This window comes from Schistocerca gregaria, chromosome 5 (genome assembly GCF_023897955.1).
Source record: "Schistocerca gregaria isolate iqSchGreg1 chromosome 5, iqSchGreg1.2, whole genome shotgun sequence".
Lineage (NCBI taxonomy): Eukaryota > Metazoa > Arthropoda > Insecta > Orthoptera > Acrididae > Schistocerca > Schistocerca gregaria.
The window spans coordinates 612,170,687-612,190,978 of NC_064924.1; the positions used below are offsets into that span (position 1 = coordinate 612,170,687).

The 20,292-nt window shown below is 41.8% G+C and overlaps 1 protein-coding gene across 2 annotated transcripts in view; it reads right to left on the reverse strand.

The window, feature by feature from the left end:
- LOC126272998 (endoplasmic reticulum metallopeptidase 1-like) overlaps nucleotides 1-19,378 on the reverse strand; it is a 264,375-nt gene extending 244,997 nt beyond the window's left edge. The window contains exon 1 of one of the 2 annotated variants that reach the window (XM_049976357.1): nucleotides 19,176-19,378. In XM_049976357.1, coding sequence (XP_049832314.1) covers nucleotides 19,176-19,178 — 3 coding nt within the window. In that variant the 5' untranslated portion in view covers nucleotides 19,179-19,378. The remainder of the gene's footprint in view (nucleotides 1-19,175) is intronic. The other variant, XM_049976355.1, reaches the window with a different exon arrangement.
- Nucleotides 19,379-20,292: the final 914 nt, after the last annotated feature.

Consider the following 20,292-nt stretch of genomic DNA (forward strand, 5'->3'; position numbering starts at 1 on the left):
GCTGCCGTATGGTTTGACACGGGAAGGTGGGCACAAATTGCATCCACACGTGAAGCAATTCACTTCAGACCAACACTGCCATTGTACCACACCACCTTAGCCAGAGCCCAGTGGATGAGGGGGACAGCAAGGACGTCTCAAGAATCTGTGGTCTGCTTAAGAGAAGAAGAATGCAGCAATGTGTGCACATACTTTCAAAAGCCCACGCTAGCAGCAGTGCTAGTCGTCCCTCAGACCGTACCATGTTCAAGTTGTTAAGGCCTCTGGGAAACAAAATTGTGTTCAATGTACTGCTCGTACTAATTAGATCAAGATAACTGCTGTTTCTCTCCTATTGGCACCTTAATATTTACATGAAGACATTCGTATCATCAAAGAAAGTAACTGCCCACATTTGTAACAAGAGGTCATTCTACAGTGAACTTGTGTCAGAGACAGGATCGTTGTTTTCTAGTAGCTTGCATTTGTGATTTTAAGAACAATGGTAGTGCAAACTTGTGTTTAAAAGACAACAGAGTCATTTTCAGGGTTCCATAAATCAAAAGGTAAAAACGGAACCCTTATAGGATCACACTGTTGCCTGTCTTCCTGAATGTTAAAAATCCTGTTTCTCAGGAGTGGGTAGACATATCATGTTGAAATTTATGTCACATGCTAGTAAGGTTTACAGTCCCTTGAGTTCCTAAGTCAAAGCAATCAAAATATATGGCCATTTATATAACTTATTTTGATACTCACAGACTCACTCATCGAAACCTATGAAATGTCTCCCACTGGCCTAGAATCATGACTCTGGCAAGAAGAAAAGTTTCAAACTGCAAAAGTAAAGGAGTAAAGGGAAAAATCCTATAGCATTAATTTGTAATTATATCATACCAAAAAAAATTTTTTTTTGTCATCTGTTATTCGACAGTCTATCTGTTCATCCACCTGTTAAAATGACATTGTAATGAAAGGGTAGATGAATAAAGTTGAAATTTACATCACATACTAAGGTTGACATTCCATTGGTGGTATAAAAAGTTGAGCTTTCAAGCCAATGCAATCAAAAGATCCACCCATTTATGTCACATATTTTGACACTCACAAACTCACTAACTAAAACCTATAGCCTAGAATTTGCAAGAAGTGAGGTTTCACAGTACAAGTAAAGGGAAAAATGCAGAAAATTGTTCACTTGTAATTTTAACACATGAAAAAAATATTTCTTTTGTCATTTGTTGCCTGATTTCAAAATTATAATTAAAAAATACTCGACAGTCTTGGAATTCCTGGGACCGATATCTAGCCACTGTCAATATCAATAACAGGCCAAAACAGTTGAGATTTTTTATTCCCGAAACAGATGAACTGTCAACATACAAATATAAGTTTGTACAGAGACCTCAGAGTGCAAGTCCTACTCACATCTGGCCAATTTTTATTTGTTGCCCTCATTGAAATCCTATTATTAAGGTGGACACGGAGTATGTTTGCTGTGTATGGATACAGGAGCTGTCTGCAGATCATGAATAGCGCAAAATGCTGTTGGCCATAGTCAGCTGTCTGCAGGCTGCTGCCTCAAGATGTGGTGGCAACGGAGAAACTGGGACACTGCTTCGGATGAGTGGCTGGTTGTAACCCATTTGTGCCACTAGAGATGGAGGGTGAATGAGTACACTGACCATCTGGCCTTGCCCAATTACCCTATGAGTAAGCAAGTGGTCACTCCTTCAGCATGGTCCAAGCAGTCGCATAGCGAGTGGGAGAGGAGCTTTGCTAGTTATCAGGAGCTGGATCCCCTCATGGAAATAGTGTCCAAGGCTGGAAAAAAGTTTGACATGAATTCAGTATGTCTGCTGGAGGGAAAGGGGAGAGAGGGGGCGGGGTGACAGCAGAGATGTCAGGAAGGCCCCGACCTGCAGCTATCGAGGGTGAAGTCAATCATCCACAAGTTGTGATATGTGTTGGCATCAATTACTCCTGTTGCTCAAGTTCTGAGGTCATTCTCATATCTAACACGTGATGGTAGATGGGGTGAAGACTATTGGCCTTGCTTAAGGGGCACAAGTAAAGCTTACAATTTGCAGTATTGTACCCAGAACTGATATATGTCCTTTGTTCCAGAGGTTCAGTAGATTCTGAAATGGTCTTGGCTGCAGATTCCTGGACCTGCAGTATGTGGTGGAGAATTGTAGGTTAGGGGGCGCACTACACAGAGGAAGTAGTTACTGGAGTACATGTCAAGTGCACATGGTTTTCATTATGCTAGGTGACAGTTTGCAGTCCTATGATGAACATTCATCAGTCAATATGCAGAGACTGAAATCAGATTGTGTACTAAGTAAGAACACTTTGAATATCAATATTTTAATGATAATTTTCCAAAGCATTTGTAACAAAATCCCTCAATTTACCACCACCAGGAATGCTGTTGCACCCAATAACACTAGGAACCAAGAGGTGGATGAAACCTGAGGTAGAAAGCTTTGAAATTCGTAATGAGGCACGGAACACATATCGTAAAGGCAGATTAGACATCACAGGATGGAGAGCGTTCATTTTCATTGACAAACATACTATGCATGCCACAGTCAAGATTGAATCAGAGTAACCGGCCTAGGTGACTTCAAATTAATCCTTGGGTATTTATACTGGCCAACCGATTCCATTTTAATAGTTGCAGGGTCATTCAAAGAAAGTCTACATTCAGTAGTGTAGAAATATTACGATAATACAATATTAGATTAAAAAAACCTTACCCCAGTGAGTGTCAACGAAGATTTCTATGGATTAATCACAGATTGTATGAACTGACAGTCTTGGAAAGTACTTGTGAATGCTTCCTCAAAAATCTATCTTGAACAAACAGTTTGACAACCCTAATACTATGGAAATATTTTAAACCTTATGTCTACAAACAGGTCTGACCTCACCAACAATATCAGTATAGAAACACAGATCAGTAGTCACGTTGTCATCAAAGCCAGAACTGTTACTAAAGTTAATACAGAAAAGCAGACAATCTTACCTTTCTACTTAAACAATAACACCATGTAGTACCACTCTGGAGAAGTGTGTACCAAATAAACAGATTCGAAAAGACCCTCTGCAGTTTAATAACAAAATTTGGAAATTGCTGAGAAAACTGATTGTTGTATTCTTGGAACGAAAGAGAATGCAGAAATGTTGACAAGCAAAGATAGTAGAAATATTTATGTCTATAAAAAGATCAAAGTGTGAAGCAAAAAACTACTCCACCATCAGGCATTAGCAAAAGATCCCACTCAGAGTCCTCATTAACCTGTCTGGTATAGCAATAGAAGACAGCAAAGGAAAAAATGATGTTTTACGTGTTTAAAAAGTATCTGTTTGGGAGGATTGCATTAATTCCAATGTGTAGAACACAGAATCAGGTACCCATGGTGTTGAAAAGCAACAGAAATAGGTGAAAACAAATTAGTCAGCAGGTATGGATGAAACCCCAAGTGAGGCTTACACAGAGCATTATTGGGCAACGGCCCCTTATTTGGCTTGCACTTATTACAAATCTGTCATCCAATGCAAAATCCCAAGACTGCAAAAAAGCATAGGTGACTCGTGTCTGTAAGAAGGGTAAAGGAATGGACATGCAAACTACAGACCAACATCCTTAATGCCAGATTGCTGCAGAATTCTTGAGGATATTCTGAGTTTGAATAAAATATAAATTCCCTTGAAAGGGCAAAGTTTCTGTGCACAAAACAGAATGGATTAAAAAATCGCCGCTTCTGTGAAACTTGGCTCACACTTTTCTCCCATGACAGTTGGCGAACCACTGATGAAGGGCAACAGGCAGATTCCATATTCCTAATTTATGGAAAGCATTTGACACAATGTGGCACTCCAGACTTTCAAGAAAGATCCAAGCATATAGAATAGGTATTCAAACATGTGAATGTCTCAAAGACTTTTTAAGTATGCTGTTCTGGATAGCGAGTGTCATCAGAGACAAAAGTATCGTCAGGGGTGTCCCACAGAAAAGTAATAGGAATTCTCTTGTTCTCTACATACATAAACAACCTGATAAATATGGTGAACAGGAATCTTCAACCATTTGCCGATGACACCAAAGTGTGGGAAAGTCTTTGTTCAGTGACTGTAGGATGATATAGTATGACCTGGACAGAATTTCTGTTTGGTGTGATGAGTAGTAGCTTGCTCTACATGTGGTAAAATGTAGCTTAATGCCGAGCTGTATGAAAAATAATCCTTTAATGTTTCAATACAGTAGAGGTGTTAAGCTGCTATACACAGTATAATATGAAATGGAACAGGCACATAAGGTCAGTTGTAGAGAATGTGAATGGTCAACTTCCATTTATTGGGAGAATTCTAGGAATGTATTGCTCATGTATAAAGTATGCCGTGTACAAAACACTTGTGCAACCCATTCTTGAGTACTGCTTGAGAATCAGGGATTCCCACCAGTACGGATTAAAGAAAAAAATCAAAGCAATTCAGAGGCATACAGCTAAATTTGTTACAGTAGGTTAAATCAATAGAAATGCTCCCTGAACTTAAATGGGAATCCCTGGAGGGAAGATAATTCCCATTTTGCAAAACACTAATAGGAAAGTTTAGAGAATTGGCATTCGCGATGGAGTCTACAACGATTATACTGCCAGCAACGTAAGGATCCCGAAGAGAAGAGAAAACAGGGCTTGTAGTTAAGCATACACAGAGTCATTTTTCCCTTGATCCATTTGTGAGTGGAACAGGCTGGTTGGTTTAAAAGAGGGAGGGGAAGGGACGAAACTGCGAAGTCATGGGCCCCTTGTTCCTAGTAAAATAATAACACAAGTGAAAGAAGAAAAGAAACGAGATGTACAGCACAATAACAAGAGAAAGGAAGAACCAGAAGAATGACAGAAGGACAATCAACACTACCATGGACAAAGCAGGAAAAGAAAACCACAGAGAGAAGCAAGGAACAGGTAGAAGGGGTAAAAACAAGAGAGCAGATGACCGTGACTGGCTGACCAAGAGACTAAAAAGGAAAAGCTAGCCACTCTGCGACACATTAAAACATCCACCCTAAAAGCATTAGAATGGAGAACACAAAGGAAAAAAGGACATGCGTGAAAACTTGTATAGAATTATAAAACCCACCATCTTGTATAAAACATATAACTGAGGCGTTGTCAGCTAAAATTAATGGCAATGAGTCCGGTAACTGAAGATTCCATTGCAAGGCAGCTAAAGGACAGCTCACCAAGATATGAGCCACTGTCAGCCAGGCACTGCACCGACACTGAGGTGGGTCATCACATCACAGGAGGTAGCCATGCGTCACCCAAGAGTGGCCAATGCAGAGTCGACAGAGAACCACAGAGTCCCTGCAAGAGGCCCACATGGAGGACTGCCACACATTCATAGTCTCCTTAATGGCATGCAGTTTGTTGTGTGTGCTGAGGTTATGCCATTTCATCTCCCAAAGCTGCAAAACCTTGCAGCACAGTACTGTACGCAGGTCAGTTGCAGAGAAGCCGATCTACATAAGCAGTTTCCGTGTAGTCTGTTTGGCTAGCCCGTTGGCAAGTGCGTTGCCTGGGATTCCGACATGACCTGGGGTATAGACAAACACAACTGAACAACTGGACCGTTCCAGGGCATAGATGGACTCCTGAACGTCACTACCAAAGGATGATGAGGGTAACACTGGTTGATGGCTTGTAGGCTGCTCAAGGAGTAGGCTGCTCAAGGAGTCAGTACACACAAGAAACGACTCCCCAGGGCATGAATGAATGTGCTCAAGAGCATAAGATACAGCCACCAGCTCGGCAGTGTAAAACGCTGCAGGCTTTGGGTAAGGAATGCTGTTCAATATATCCTCCATGGACATATGCGAAGCTGATGTGAGCATCAGCCATTGGTGTAAACCACTTGGTGGCCTCTGTACTTGTCAAGAATCGAGAGGAAGTGGCAGCGGAGAGCTGTGGGGTTGACTGAGTCCTTAGGGCCATGTGAAAGGACCAGGTGAAGCTGCAGCCTAGGTGTACACCACAGATATGTACGTGAATGGACATCAAGTATAGGTGGTAAAGGCAAGGATTCCAGTTTGGAAAGAAAGGATCGGACACGAATTGCAATTGGAAGCCCTGGCCTGGGCCACCAATGCGGGAGATGATCCGCCATGGGTGGGAAAAGGAAACAGTGATTCAGACGCGCAGGAGAACTACGAACGTGTGCAATGTAACTGACCAGCAGTTGTGCGCACCTACCCTGCAATGGAGGGACTCCAGCCTCCACAAGGACGCTGGTCACCGGACTCATCCTAAAAGCTCCTGTCGCTAGGCAAACGCCACAGTGGGACACTGGGTTGAGTAAACACAACACTGAAGGCGCCACCGAACCGTAAACCAGACTCCCATAGCCAAGGTGGGATTGAACAAGGGCTCTGTAGAGCTACAGCAGCGTAGAGCGATCTGCACAGCAGTTGGTGTAGCTCAGGCAGCAGAGGGCATTGAGGTGCTGCCAGAACTTCCGCTAAAGCTGATGAAGGTGAGGAAGCCAAGTCAATCGTGCATCAAAAACCAGTCATAAGAATCAATGTGTCTCCACTACAGTCAGTGGATCGTCATTAAGATAAAGTTCTGGTTCTGGATGGATGGTAGGACAAATGCATAACACACAATTTTGTGGCCAAAAACTGGAAACCATGGGGTAGAGCTCATGACTGCACCTTGTGGATGGCTTCCTGTAGGTGCCGCTCAGCAACATCAGTACTGGTGGGGCAGTACAAAATGCAGAAGTCACCTGCATACAGAGAAGATGAGACGGACAGTCCTACAGCTGCTGCTAGACCATTAATGGCCACTAACAATAGAGGGACACTCAATACAGAGCCCTGCAGGATTCCATTCTCCTGGATACCGGGGGAACTATGGGAGGCAACAACTTGGACACAGAAAGTACGAAGTGACAGAAAATTTTGGATAAAAATCGGGAGTGAGCCTCGGAGACCCCACTTGTATAATGTGGCAAGGATATAATGTCACCAGGTGGTGTCATATGCTTTTCTTAAATCAAAAAAGATAGCAGCAACGTGTTGGCATCTGGAAAAGGCTGTTCGGATGGCAGACTCAAAGGACACAAATTATAAGTGGTAGAGTGACCCTGGCAGAGGCTGCCCTGACATGGAGCCAATAGGCCACGAGACTCCAGGACCCAACCCAACTGCCGACACATCATACGTTCCAGCGGCTTACAGAGAATGTTGGTGAGGCTGATGGGCCGGTAGCTATCCACATCAAGTGGATTTTTACTGGGTTTTATCACTGGAATGATAGTGCTCTCCCACCACTGCGACGGAAAGATGCCATCGCACCAGATCCGGTTGAAGATGATGAGGAGAAGTTGCTTGTAGTCAGATGAGAGATGTTTAGTCATCTGACTGTGGATCCGATCTGGCCAGGAGCTGTGTCAGAGCAATGTGCAAGGGCACTGAGGATCTCCCACTCTGGAAATGGGGCGTTATAGGATTCACTGTGACGTGTAGTGAACAAGAGAGCTTTCCCTTCCAGCCGCCGTTTGAGAGTGTGAAAAGCTCAGCAAAGTGCTCGGCAATCGCATTTGCATCGGTAGATAATACGCCATTTATGGTAACACCGGTTACACCTGTTGGGGTCTGGTACCCGAAAACACATTTGCTCTTTGCCCAGACTTGGGAAGGTAACATATGGCACCCAATGGTCGAGACATATGTCTCACAACACTCCTGCTACCATTGTTTGATAATTTAGCGAACGCAGGCACGGAGCCACTTAAAGGCTATGAGGTGCTCCAGGGAAAGATGCCGCTTACACCACTGTAGAGCTGGCCAACGCTCCTTAATTGCTTCAGCGACTTCCAGCACCCACCAAGGGACTGCCTTTCGCAGGGGGCACCCTAAAGTGCGAGGGATCATGTTTTCTGCCACAGAAATGATTGTTGTAGTTACCTGCTCAACCATCCACGTCAATGTTACTGTGTGGGGGAGATTCAACAATGACATCAGAAATGAAAATTTCCCAGTCCACCTTGTTTAAAGCCCATCTGGGCAGGCATACGTGGGCCTGACACTAGGGCACTGACAGGAAGATGGGGAAGTGGTCACTACCACACAGATCATCATGTGCTCTCCAGTGGATAGATGGGAGAAGTCCTAGGATGCAAATTGAAAAAGCAATGGCTGAGTAACTACCATGAGCCACACTGAAATGTGTGGCAGCCCCAGTATTTAAGAGGCAGAGGTCAAACAGAGACAGTCAAGTTTCAACATTTCTGTCTCAGGCAGTAAGCATGCATGGTGCCACCCCACAAGGGATTCAGGGTGTTAAAATCTCCAAAACGTAGGAAAGGTTTAGGGAGTTGATTGATCAGTACAGTTGATATATCTGGAGGAAGATATACATTGCAGAAAGTTATTTCCTTTGTCGTTCTTATTCTGACAGCCACAGCTTCAAGAGGGGTGTGAAGGGGCACAGTTTCACTATAGACTGAGTTTAGGACATAAACGCAAACTCTTCCTGACACTCGATTATAGTCGCTACGGTTCCTGTAGTTTCCCTTATAGCCGCAGAGGGCATGGGTCCGCATTGCTGGGAACCAAGTTCCCTGGAGAGCAATGCAGAAAGCAGGTGTAAAGCTTAACAGTTGACGTAGCTCAGCCAGGCAGTGGAAAAAACTGCCACAATTCCACTGGAGGACGCCATCGTGAGACTGAGAAGCCATGAAACAATCAATGAGGCAGTTTATGCCTCAGAGTCACCTGCTGCCACTGACTTTTTGCCTGAGGGTCCATCGAGATCTAGGTCCTCAGCGGACGCCAGAATCTCCACCTCATCTGCAGACACAGACCTTGTAGGTAGTGGTGGTGTGGGTGCCACCACAATTCCCTTGGTCTTGGGGACCTTCTTCTTGGATTTCTCTCGCTGCTCCTTGGGTTTCCCTGGCTGGGAGGACTTCACTGATTCAGTCTCCGGGACTGAGGATAAGTGTGAAGCCCTACGACCAGCAGCTTTTCGGCTCTTCAGCCACTGGAGGGTGTTATCTTTCCCACTTATGCCTCTCAGGCTCAGATGTGGGGACTGATATCCCTGATGGTTGTGGTGTGGGGGGGGGGGGGGGGGGGGGTGTTGAATCTGAAGTAGGTGGTGGGGGAGCAACAGGGAGGGAAGTGCCCCCCACCGTCAAGGGAACAGGTGTAGTCTTCTGGTTCTGAGAGGCGACAGGAATGCGAGGAACTGATGGGGCGACAACTGTTCTCGTGGTGGCGTAAGAGGTGGTCATAGCCATAGGATATAGGTGCTCAAATTTCCTTTTGGCCTCAGTGTAGGTCAATCGGTCCAGGGTCTTATATTCCATGATTTTCCACTCTTTCTGTAAAATCCTGCAGTCTGGCGATCAAGGTGAATTATGCTCTCCGCAGTTGACACAGATGGGAGGCGGGGCACATGGAGTATTGGGACGTGATGGACATCAGTCTCGACATTTGATGATGGAAGTACAGTGGGAAGACATATGGCCAAACTTCCAGCACTTAAAGGACCACATTGACCTTCTCGTGCAATGTGTCACCCTCAAAGGCCAAGATGAAAGCACGGGTGACAACCTGATTATCCCTTGGACCCCAATGGATGTGCTGGAAGAAATGAACACCTCGCTGCTCTAAATTGGTGCGCAGCTCATCGTCAGACTGCAAAAGAATGTCCCTGTGGAATGTAATAACCTGGGCCATATTTAAACTCTTATGGGGTGTGATGGTAACAGAAACATTCTCCAGCTTGTCACAAGTGAGTAATGCCCAAGACTGGGCAGAGGATGCTGTTTTTATGAAGACTGATCCAGAGCGCATTTTGGACAAGCCCTCCACCTCCCCAAACTTGCCATCTAAATGCTCCACAAAAAACTGAGGCTTCATGGACATGAAAGATTCCCCATCAACTCTCATACATACAAGGTACTGGGGTGAATAAGCTTCACTGCCATCCTTAACCTGGTGTTACTCCCATGGTGTGGCCAGGTAGGAGAACGATTTGGGGTCATACTTCTTAGCATTGAAGTTAGACTTTGCCCACGTAGAAACTGCTGGCGGCAGACCACCAGCAAGAGATGATGTACTAGCTTCATTGTGTGTCATCCACCCTGATGCCACCAACTCCGACCAGGGTGCATCCCCACGGGCGCCACCCAGCCTCAGCAAGGGCCACCTGGCAGGATGGCCATTGCTGGGAGTCCCAATGCCTGAGGTAGATGGGCATCTACTCCATGGCATATGTGGGGAGTTATTAGCACAGGCATCAGCAGAGTGATCTGTGTGTTGTCATGGGGCTACAACCAACAGGGTACATGGCAGCCCCACCACAATGGACTGGCTATCATGCTGGATATGAGATGCTAACAAGTCCATGGTCATTGTCAGCACAGAAAGCGACACTGCATAATGCATGCTGGAAAATGCACCCAGGAAGGTGTCCTCACCCAAAAGATGGAGAATGAGCGAGGCTGCAATGCGACAACAAGAAAGTGGGCTTTAAAGATCTCAATGCATGATGGGCATGATGCACCAGGTAAAGCGCTCTTCCACAATTGGCTTGCTCTTCAGGAAAATTGAGAGAGATGAATGTCAAACCAGTCAGCGGACCACCACATACAGACCGAAATGTGTGAGACCTCTTTTAGTCACCTCTTACGACAGGCAAGAATACCTCGAGCACATGGGGGTTTTTTAGGTTAGAGAATTCCCTCCCTAGGCCCGAAAAGACGCCTCCTGAGATGCGGCAAGGTAGGAGTAGGCAAAATGCAACAGGGAATAACAATATTAATGTGCTAATAGTAAACTGCAGGAGCGTCTATAGAAAGGTCCCAGAACTGCTCTGATTAATAAACGGTCACAACGCCCATATAGTACTAGAGACAGAAAGTTGGCTGAAACCAGACGTAAACAGTAATGAAATCCTAAACTCAGATTGGAATGTATACCCCAGAGACAGGCTGGACAGTGAAGGGGGAGGCGTGTTTATAAAAATAAGAAGTGCAATAGTATCGAAGGAAATTGACAGAGATCCGAAATGTGAAATGATTTGGGTGAAGGTCACGGTTAAAGCAGGCTTAGACATGGTATAGTCTGTCTGTAAACTCAAGAGCGAGCAGGGCTTTTCGTGGGGAAGTGGCCTTTCCCAGAAGGACACTGCAACTAGCCTACAGGGCAACCCAAAGCCTGTTGCCCGTTACCTATGTAGCGGTGTAGTTCGGCGTGCAGTGATGTACGTCGTTTCTGTTCGTGGGATCAGTTGACTCAGTGTACTCACTGATATACTTCAGTATCCGGAAGTGATGGATAATCATTCTGCATTGCAAGAAAATGTGCAGAATACGAAGGAGATACTTGCGCAGAACGAGCGTTTGATCGTCTCTAATGTTATTACAGCTTGTGTTAAGGAGGCTACACAAAAAGAACTGTTGGCTAATATTACCAATCCCAATCAAAGGGCTGCAGTTTATGCAAACGTGAGCATCACCAAAATAGGATGCATAAGGAAGGGAAGCGAAAACAAGGCGCATGGTTTAGTGGAATCGCCACGAAGGAAAACTAATAATTTAGGGAGGAAACCCATCGTTATAGACAGTTTCACAAAATCGGTCATTCGACAAACAATGGGGGACTTTTACATAAACCAACATAAACCAAAAAATAATGCCCACAGTACGGAAATTACTCACTGGCATGAAACAAAAAATACATTTTCGTTGCAAAAATATGTTTTACACGACACATTGCATGAAATGGGATTTACCTGGAAATACTTTTCAGACATGTTTACGAAGACAATGGCAAAAAAAGCAGTGCGAATCGAACTAATACAACACACGTAATTATAAATTTCTGGTTACTTTTTAAACACTCTTCGTGTTGCATGAATTGTTAAGTTTTAATGCAGCCCTTCAAAGAAAACTTCTAACTCTTAGTAGAAACACAAAGTAAGAACAAGCCTTAAATTCTACAGACTGATTGCACTAAATCTGGTTTGTCTTACGAATAGAGGAACATACATTCATATGAACAGGCATTTGGTTCTATGTGTGTACCACTACACACATAGAACCAAATTACTTCCATTCTTATGTTAATATTATTTACTCTATAATATTTTGTTCCAAAGAAGCTATCGTCTTTTGTTTTCCTTATAATCTTAACGCATTTGTCTAAAAACAAACGCAGACGGGACATATCTGTACACAGCGTCCTCACAGATTTAAACCGCGCGCCACGGCAGGGACGGTACTATGTTGTGGAACAGCCTGTAGAAGCGCCCTGTGATGTAGCAGGGTAGGCAGAGTGGGGACTCGGGCGCTCGCTCTTCAGTTTACCGACAGACTATAACTGGATGTCTCTATAGGCCCCCGGGCTCAGCAGCTGTTGTGGCTGAGCACCTGAAGGATAATTTGGAAAATATTTCGAGTAGATTTCCCCACCATGTTATAGTTCTGGGTGGAGATTTTAATATGCCGGATATAGACTTGGAGACTCAAACGTTCATAACGGGTGGCAGGGACAAAGAATCCTGTGAAATTTTTGTAAGTGCTTTATCTGAAAACTACCTTGAGCAGTTAAACAGAGAACCGACTCATGGCAATAACATATGAGACCTTCTGGTGACAAACAGACCCGAACTATTTGAAACAGTTAATGCAGAACAGGGAATCGGCGATCATAAAGCGGTTACTGCATAAATGATTTCAGCCATAAATAGAAAAAATTAAAAAAGGTAGGAAGATTTTTCTGTTTAGCAAAAGTGACGAAAAGCAGATTACAGAGTACCTGATGGCTCAACACAAAAGTTTTGTCTCAAGTACAGATAGTGTTGAGGATCAGTGGACAAAGTTCAAAACCATCGTACAATATGCGTTAGAGGAGTATGTGCCAAGCAAGATCATAAGAGATGGAAAAGAGCCACCATGGTACAACAACCAAGTTAGAAAACTGCTGCGGAAGCAAAGGGAACTTCACAGCAAACATAAACATAGCCAAAGCCCTGCAGACAAACAAAAATTATGCGAAGCAAAATGTAGTGTGAGGAGGGCTATGCGAGAGGCGTTCAATGAATTCGAAAGTAAAGTTCTGATGTACTGACTTGGCAGAAAATCCTAAGAAATTTTGGTCTTATGTCAAAGTGGTAGGAGGATCAAAACAAAATGTCCAGACACTCTGTGACCAAAATGGTACTGAAACAGAGGATGACAGACTAAAGACCGAAATACTAAATGTCTTTTTCCAAAGCTGTTTCACAGAGGAAGACTTCACTGTAGTTCCTTCTCTAGATTGTCGCACAGATATCGAAATAGACGACAGAGGGATAGAGAAACAATTAAAATCACTCAAAAGAGGAAAGGCTGCAGTACCTGATGGGATACCAGTTTGATTTTACACAGAGTACGCGAAGGAACTTGCCCCCCTTCTTGCAGCTGTGTACCGTAGGTCTCTAGAAGAGCGTAGCGTTCCAAAGGATTGGAAAAGGGCACAGGTCATCCCCATTTTCAAGAAGGGACATCGAACAGATGTGCAGAACTATAGACCTATATCCCTAATGTCAATCAGTTGTAGAATTGTGGAACACGTATTATGTTCGAGTATAATGACTTTTCTGGAGACTAGGAATCTACTCTGTAGGAATCAGCATGGGTTTCGAAAAAGACGGTCTTCCGAAGTAAGAGTGATTTCAGGTGTGCCACAGGGGAGTGTCATAGGACCGTTGCTATTCACAATATACATAAATGACCTGGTGGATGACATCGGAAGTTCACTGAGGCTTTTTGAGATGATGCTGTGGTGTATCGAGAGGTTGTAACAATGGAAAATTGTACTGAAATACAGGAGGATCTGCAGCGAATTGACGCATGGTGAAGGGAATGGCAATTGAATCTCAATGTAGACAAGTAGGTCAGCAACTGGAAGCAGTTCATTCCATAAATTATCTGGGAGTACGCATTAGGAGTGATTTAAAATGGAATGATCATATAAAGTTGATCGTCGGTAAAGCAGATACCAGACTGAGATTCATTGGAAGAATCCTAAGGAAATGCAATCCGAAAACTAAGGAAGTAGGTTACAGTATGCTTGTTCGCCCACTGCTTGAATACTGCTCAGCAGTGTGGGATCCGTATCAGATAGGGTTGACAGAAGAGATAGAGAAGATCCAACGGAGAGCAGCGCGCTTCGTTACAGGATCATTTAGTAATCGCGAAAGCTTTGCGGAGATGATAGATAAACTCCAGTGGAAGGTTCTGCAGCAGAGATGCTCAATATCTCGGAACGGGCTTTTGTTGAAGTTTCGAGAACATACCTTCACCGAAGAGTCAAGCAGTATATTGCTCCCTCCTACGTATAAGAGACCATGAAGATAAAATCAGAGAGATTAGAGCCCACACAGAGGCATACCGACAATCCTTCTTTCCACGAACAATACGAGACTGGAATAGAAGGGAGAACCGATAGAGGTACTCAGGGTACCCTCCGCTTGCGGAGTATGGATGTAGATGTAGATTCTAACCCCCAGACCTACAGGGGTAGTGTGTGTGTGTGTGTGTGTGTGTGTGTGTGTGTGTGTGTGTGTGTGTGTATGTGTGTGTGTGTGTGTACACATCTCAGTGCTCATCTATGGACCTGAAACATGGATAATGAAGAAAAGAGATGTGAACAGATCACAGGCCTGTGAAATGAAGATCCTCAGAAGTAGGATAGCAGTAAAAAGGAGAGATAGGGTAAGGAATGAAAGGGTAAGGGAAATAGTGAAAGAGGAATCCTTGCAGAGTGTGATAGAAACATCAAGGCTAAGATGGATGGCAGTAAGCACTGAAACAACTGGTTTTCAGTTATATAGTTTTTTTCCCATGCCAGTTTAACTTCACTGTTACAACTGCTCAGAATAACCGGTTTCTGAAATAACTGATTTTCGGTTTTTTATTCCTGTTACTTCCTGTAATACATGTAGAAATCGGACAGAGATTGAAAATTATTTACGCAAATAAAACAAAACTTTGCCTGTCTACAGTTCACTGCTTTTCTTGAAAAGTGAGAAGTTGTTGAACATTTAAAGAAAATAATCACGAATCACCTACTGATTCTAATTTTTTGAAACTCCACTCAAGAATAATGTTGCAATCAGTGATTAAACAACTGCTTGGGTGTTAAGAGAATTTCAGTACTAAAGGGTGAAAAGTAAGGTTAAAGAACTCTATGTTTCGTGTTAATTTGTCCATTTTCAATCACTACAAGTAGATAAAGCATATTATGTAGACACAGGCAGCAGATAAGTTACTTCCTGTTTTTATTGTAAACTAAGAATGAAATGTTAAGTTTATAATTTATTGCAGTTACCATAATTTCCTTGCTCTTTTGATATGTCAAATAAACGACAGATCAAGGTTAATCTTTTAAAGCAAATTAAGCATTTTACTTCATTGTTACATCACTTTCTACAATATTTCGAGACTAGGGTTGGCGCCCCTCTGATATACTGTGCATGTCCAGAGATGACAGTGAGAAAATACCATACAGACCAGGAGGAGGCAAGTCTTGCACACTGCACACATAAGTGTAACCTAAGCCACAGCAGATGGCAACAGGGACATTATTGTTGCAGCAATGCTGTACCTATTCTTATGCCATGCATCTGTTGTTAATATAGCTTGAAATGTTCGGATGTGTGCGAATTCCAAAGGGACCAAAATGCCAAGGTCATCGGTCTCTAAGACTTACACACTACTTAAACTAACAAATGCTAAGAAAACACACACACACACACACACACACACACACACACACACACACACACACACACACACACACACGAGAAAGGACATGGACCTCCGGTGGGAGAGGCCTTGCAGTCCATGGTGTGATGCCTCAAACCGTGCGGCATTAATACAACGCTGATAGCTTTCTTGTTTTCTATGAAAACACAATATTTCAAAACAATGAAAATTTTATGAATGAAAATTGCCCTTTTGCTATAAAAGGTTAATTTAAAAGCAAAAAGATTTAGCATAGCTGCTATGGACAATTGATATTTCAGTTTCTTATCCACTTTTTAGTAAAAAAACTTCTGTTAAAACTGACACCAAATAAATTCCAAAAAATACCAGTTACTCAGAACTAATATACCGGTATCACTTTTAACCTGTCAGTTTTCCCATCCCTATGGTATGGGTACTGAAAGAGAATGGAAAACAGGAGGATTTTCAATAAGATACGTGAAATGGAGATGCAAAGGAAATGACCAACAGGACGACCAAGGGATAGATGGCTGAAAGGTGTGGAGTAGTGTGTTGAAAGAGAGAGGTGAGGGCTGACCAGAGTGAACGCAAAAGGTTGTGGTAGAAAACAGGACTAATTGGCAAGCCTTATGATCCAAACAAACCCAGCCAGGAGCCAGAAACTGTTCAAGATGATGATGATGCGTACATAGTACACAACTACCTGTCATGCAATTTCATAATGAACATTGCTAATTGCCATGCAAATAACAGAAATTTTCAATTCTTAAATTTATATAATTATTTGTAAAAGTGGCCAACGATGCTATAGAGCGCCAAAGTTATAGGTGCTGGGGCCTGTAAATGTATGTAAATACAGGGTGATTCCATGATGATGTTACATACTTTCAGAGATGATGGAGATGGATAAATGTATCGATTTGCGGTAAGGGTTCTGGTTCAGAAATGAACAAGTTGAAAGTGACACATGAAAATCATTATGATACCTCTGACAGTGGAATACAAGTATTAGTACTATTGTTGCTAAGAAGGTAGAGTACGCAAATTTCAAAGCTGGTAGTATGGACCAAGACAAGAAAAAAAAGTCAAGTAAACAAGGGCTCTCAAATGCATAACAGAGCAGCTATGAGCACTTGCTCATCTTTGCTAGTGTGTAATGCACCTCCTCTGTTGTACAAGTGCTCATAGCTCTTTAAAGTATCTGCTTGCCATTGTTTGCTTGTTTTATTCCATACTACCGCTTTTGAACATTGCCTACCCTACAATTTTCACAACAACAGTGCTGAACACATATTTCACAGTCAGAGGCATCAGGACGGTTTGCACCTATAAATTTCAACTCATTCATTTCTGGTAAAGGAGCCCTTACCTCAAATTCATAAATTTATCCTTCTCCATCATCCCTGAAAGTTTGTATCATCATCACAGAACCATCGTGTATATACACATATTTACGGGTGCCAGCACCTATGACTTTGACAATGTTTAGTGTCATTGGACAAAGTTTACGGAAATGCGTTCCTACGTAAAACTCAATCTACTAAGTTCCCTCTACAATCTTGAGAAATGTGTAAGACGACTCTGTATATCCATTCTGAACCCTATTCCTGAAGGCAAAGTCTACAGGCAAATTATTTTTGCTCTGAGCTTAGCTTCTATGACAGTCTATCAATATCACTACCTGCTGTCTGTTATGAAGTTAAGACTCCAGCCATGCAAGAGAGAGGAAATTAATGACATAACATTTCAAATTCCCAGCTAACAGTTCTGTGGTCCATACAGTTAAAACTTTTTTACAAGATTCAGAATGAACCCACAGGATAAATTTACTTCTTTAGGTCTTCCAGGACTTCATTTGTATGCTTTGAAAGATTTTTCAGTGGTGAATCCTATACAAAAACCCAACCAAGTGCATAACAAGTGCTGCTTAGAAAAATGTGTATTCTATCACGGGTCACTGTCCCAAATCTTCTTTAAAAAAATAAATACATATAATGGAATGGCTCTGTAATTAGTGGCAATTTGCTTATCTACCATTTTATATATGGGTGTTCCTACACCATCTTAATGCTGTCAGAAAATATAACCAGCTATTGACTGATCACAAAGTAGTCATAATCAATTCTGCAGGGGAAACATTACCATACCCAAAAATATTACCACTTTTAGTGACTAATGAATTCTGTAATATCCACAGGAGCTGTTCATTTTTGAAACTATAAGTATGTTGGTTGTGCAAATAGCCTTCATTGAGGTCAACATAATGGCTCCATAATTCCAATGTTTATTAGTAGATACAATGTATGAGGTCACTGTCAGGATGTCAGTATTGAACTTGTTGCTCAATAATTTCAATGTGTAACCTTTTCTGCCACAGTTATTTTCTGAGAATTGAATATTATTTAAATCATTGTTTTTGTTTGCTTCTTGTTCTCAATGGTCCACACCGTTTTTGCTTTATTCTAGGAATATCTTATTTTTTGAGATTTGTGGGTGTTATTCACTTGTTTTAAGAACTGTGAAAAGGGTTTTACAATTTGATAGTAATGAAGTTTCATACAGCTTGCCGTCTGAGTTAGATAGAAAACTCTACCTATCACACGACTCCCAAGAGTTATTCATACTGGAAGGAACACTCAACTGTTTTAACATACTGAGATATTGAAATGATGCTAACATTCACTTAATGTTCAATTTGCCACGTTAGCTGTTACATTGCAGTCGCTCAGAGACTGGTACAAGTGGTTTCGAACCATGCACTTAACATCCTCTCGTGTATTTATGGTCTAACGTCTCACGTCATCTACATGGCATAACGCCTGCCTCACGGTGCAAAATGTGAATGTATGCTTAACAGACTTGTTTGCAACATAAAGATGATTCTTCTGTTTTGTGTTCATTGGATGGATGGGGATTTTTTTTTTTTAAATAAATTCACGTTGTCAATCACAAATCTCAAACGCGGTTCGACGTACGGCGATACCACTGCAACAATACATAGTGATTTAAATAAAGGCCTCAAAGTAGATTCATTCTACTATATTAATAGGGAGAAACATAAGGCCGTCCGGTCAATTATATGTTCAGCTTCTTCCTTCAAAATCACTATTTCTAACTGTTTCATAATTTTCAATGGTAAACGTCTAATCCCCCAAGAAATTCCTGAAACTTTAATTTATCTAAAGTTTCCCAAAAATCGTATTTTTTACGGCTAACATAATGATGATCATGGGTATACGATTTATTGAGTTGAATGTTTATGATTTATTGCTTTAAATGTTTACAGACTTATTATAAATACGAGTTACTACACAAATATAAACACTAATGCTGCACCAGCTATATTCAAATCAACACACAGTAGTTGAGACGCGAGTAATCAGGTAACAAAATCGTACCATTTCTTGGGGTAAAGCCTCTCAGTTGACAAGCGAAAACACTTCTGCACTTTGATTCACTCATTCACTTTGCATTGCTCTACTTAAAAACACTCCTATCAGATCTTATAAAAAAGAGACAAAAATGTTTGTCACGCCCTCTTGATACAAAGTAAACAAACAACAGGTCGATCTTCACTGTGCGAAGCTCTGCGATTCCTCAACTGTACGATGAGTATCGAAGTCGAAGCAGAAGAAAAATATATTCCTAACACTTTCTGCAAATACAGACTGTAATATCATTTGGAGTCGTTCTAAGAAGTTGATTTTACCATATATAACAATAAGTTTAATTTCTACTGGATTACAGGCTCATTATTAACACAAATAGTGGAAAAAATCACAGTTTACACTTGTATTTAAGTACGAAAAGTCATATAGAGACTTACAACATTTGTGGACATTTTTTCTTTAGCTATTACGTATGCAATGCTTTCGCACTGCCGTGAATAGAACTTCCTTTCAAGAATTTCTGCAAACTTCCCATTAGAACCTACACAGAAAATGTTGATAATTTGTGCATATACATCCTGAAGAATAAAACGAAAGTGCTTAAAAGATTTACATACTTCTCAAATATCAATCTCTTTATTCAGTCCTATATTCTCCAAAACCACATCATCACAATTTATTTGTCTGTTTTGATTCATCACATGCTATAACAGGACTCTGAATATGAACAACCCAAATATTGATATTATACAAATTTCTGACGGTATGAATTTCTGTTTGCAATAGTTGTGGTTTAGAATTCAATAAATTTTACAGACTAAAAGCAATCTTCTATTATTAATTACTTAGAATAGATTTTAAATGAATTTTATTGTATTGTTGTTTTAACATGCTGGGTAAGTTATTAAATAATTTAACTGCTATGCATGAATCACTTTTCTGACAGAATACTATTCTAGATGGGAACATGTGGATATCACAGATATTCCTCATGTTACAGTTGTCCCATGTTTTTTTACAGGACTCCAGTTCTGTTTAAAAGATACTAACACGAAGAAGTGATGGAAATGTGCATGTAAATGATGGGCGAGCTCAATATTATTAGCTATTTGGCGGTCGCTATCGA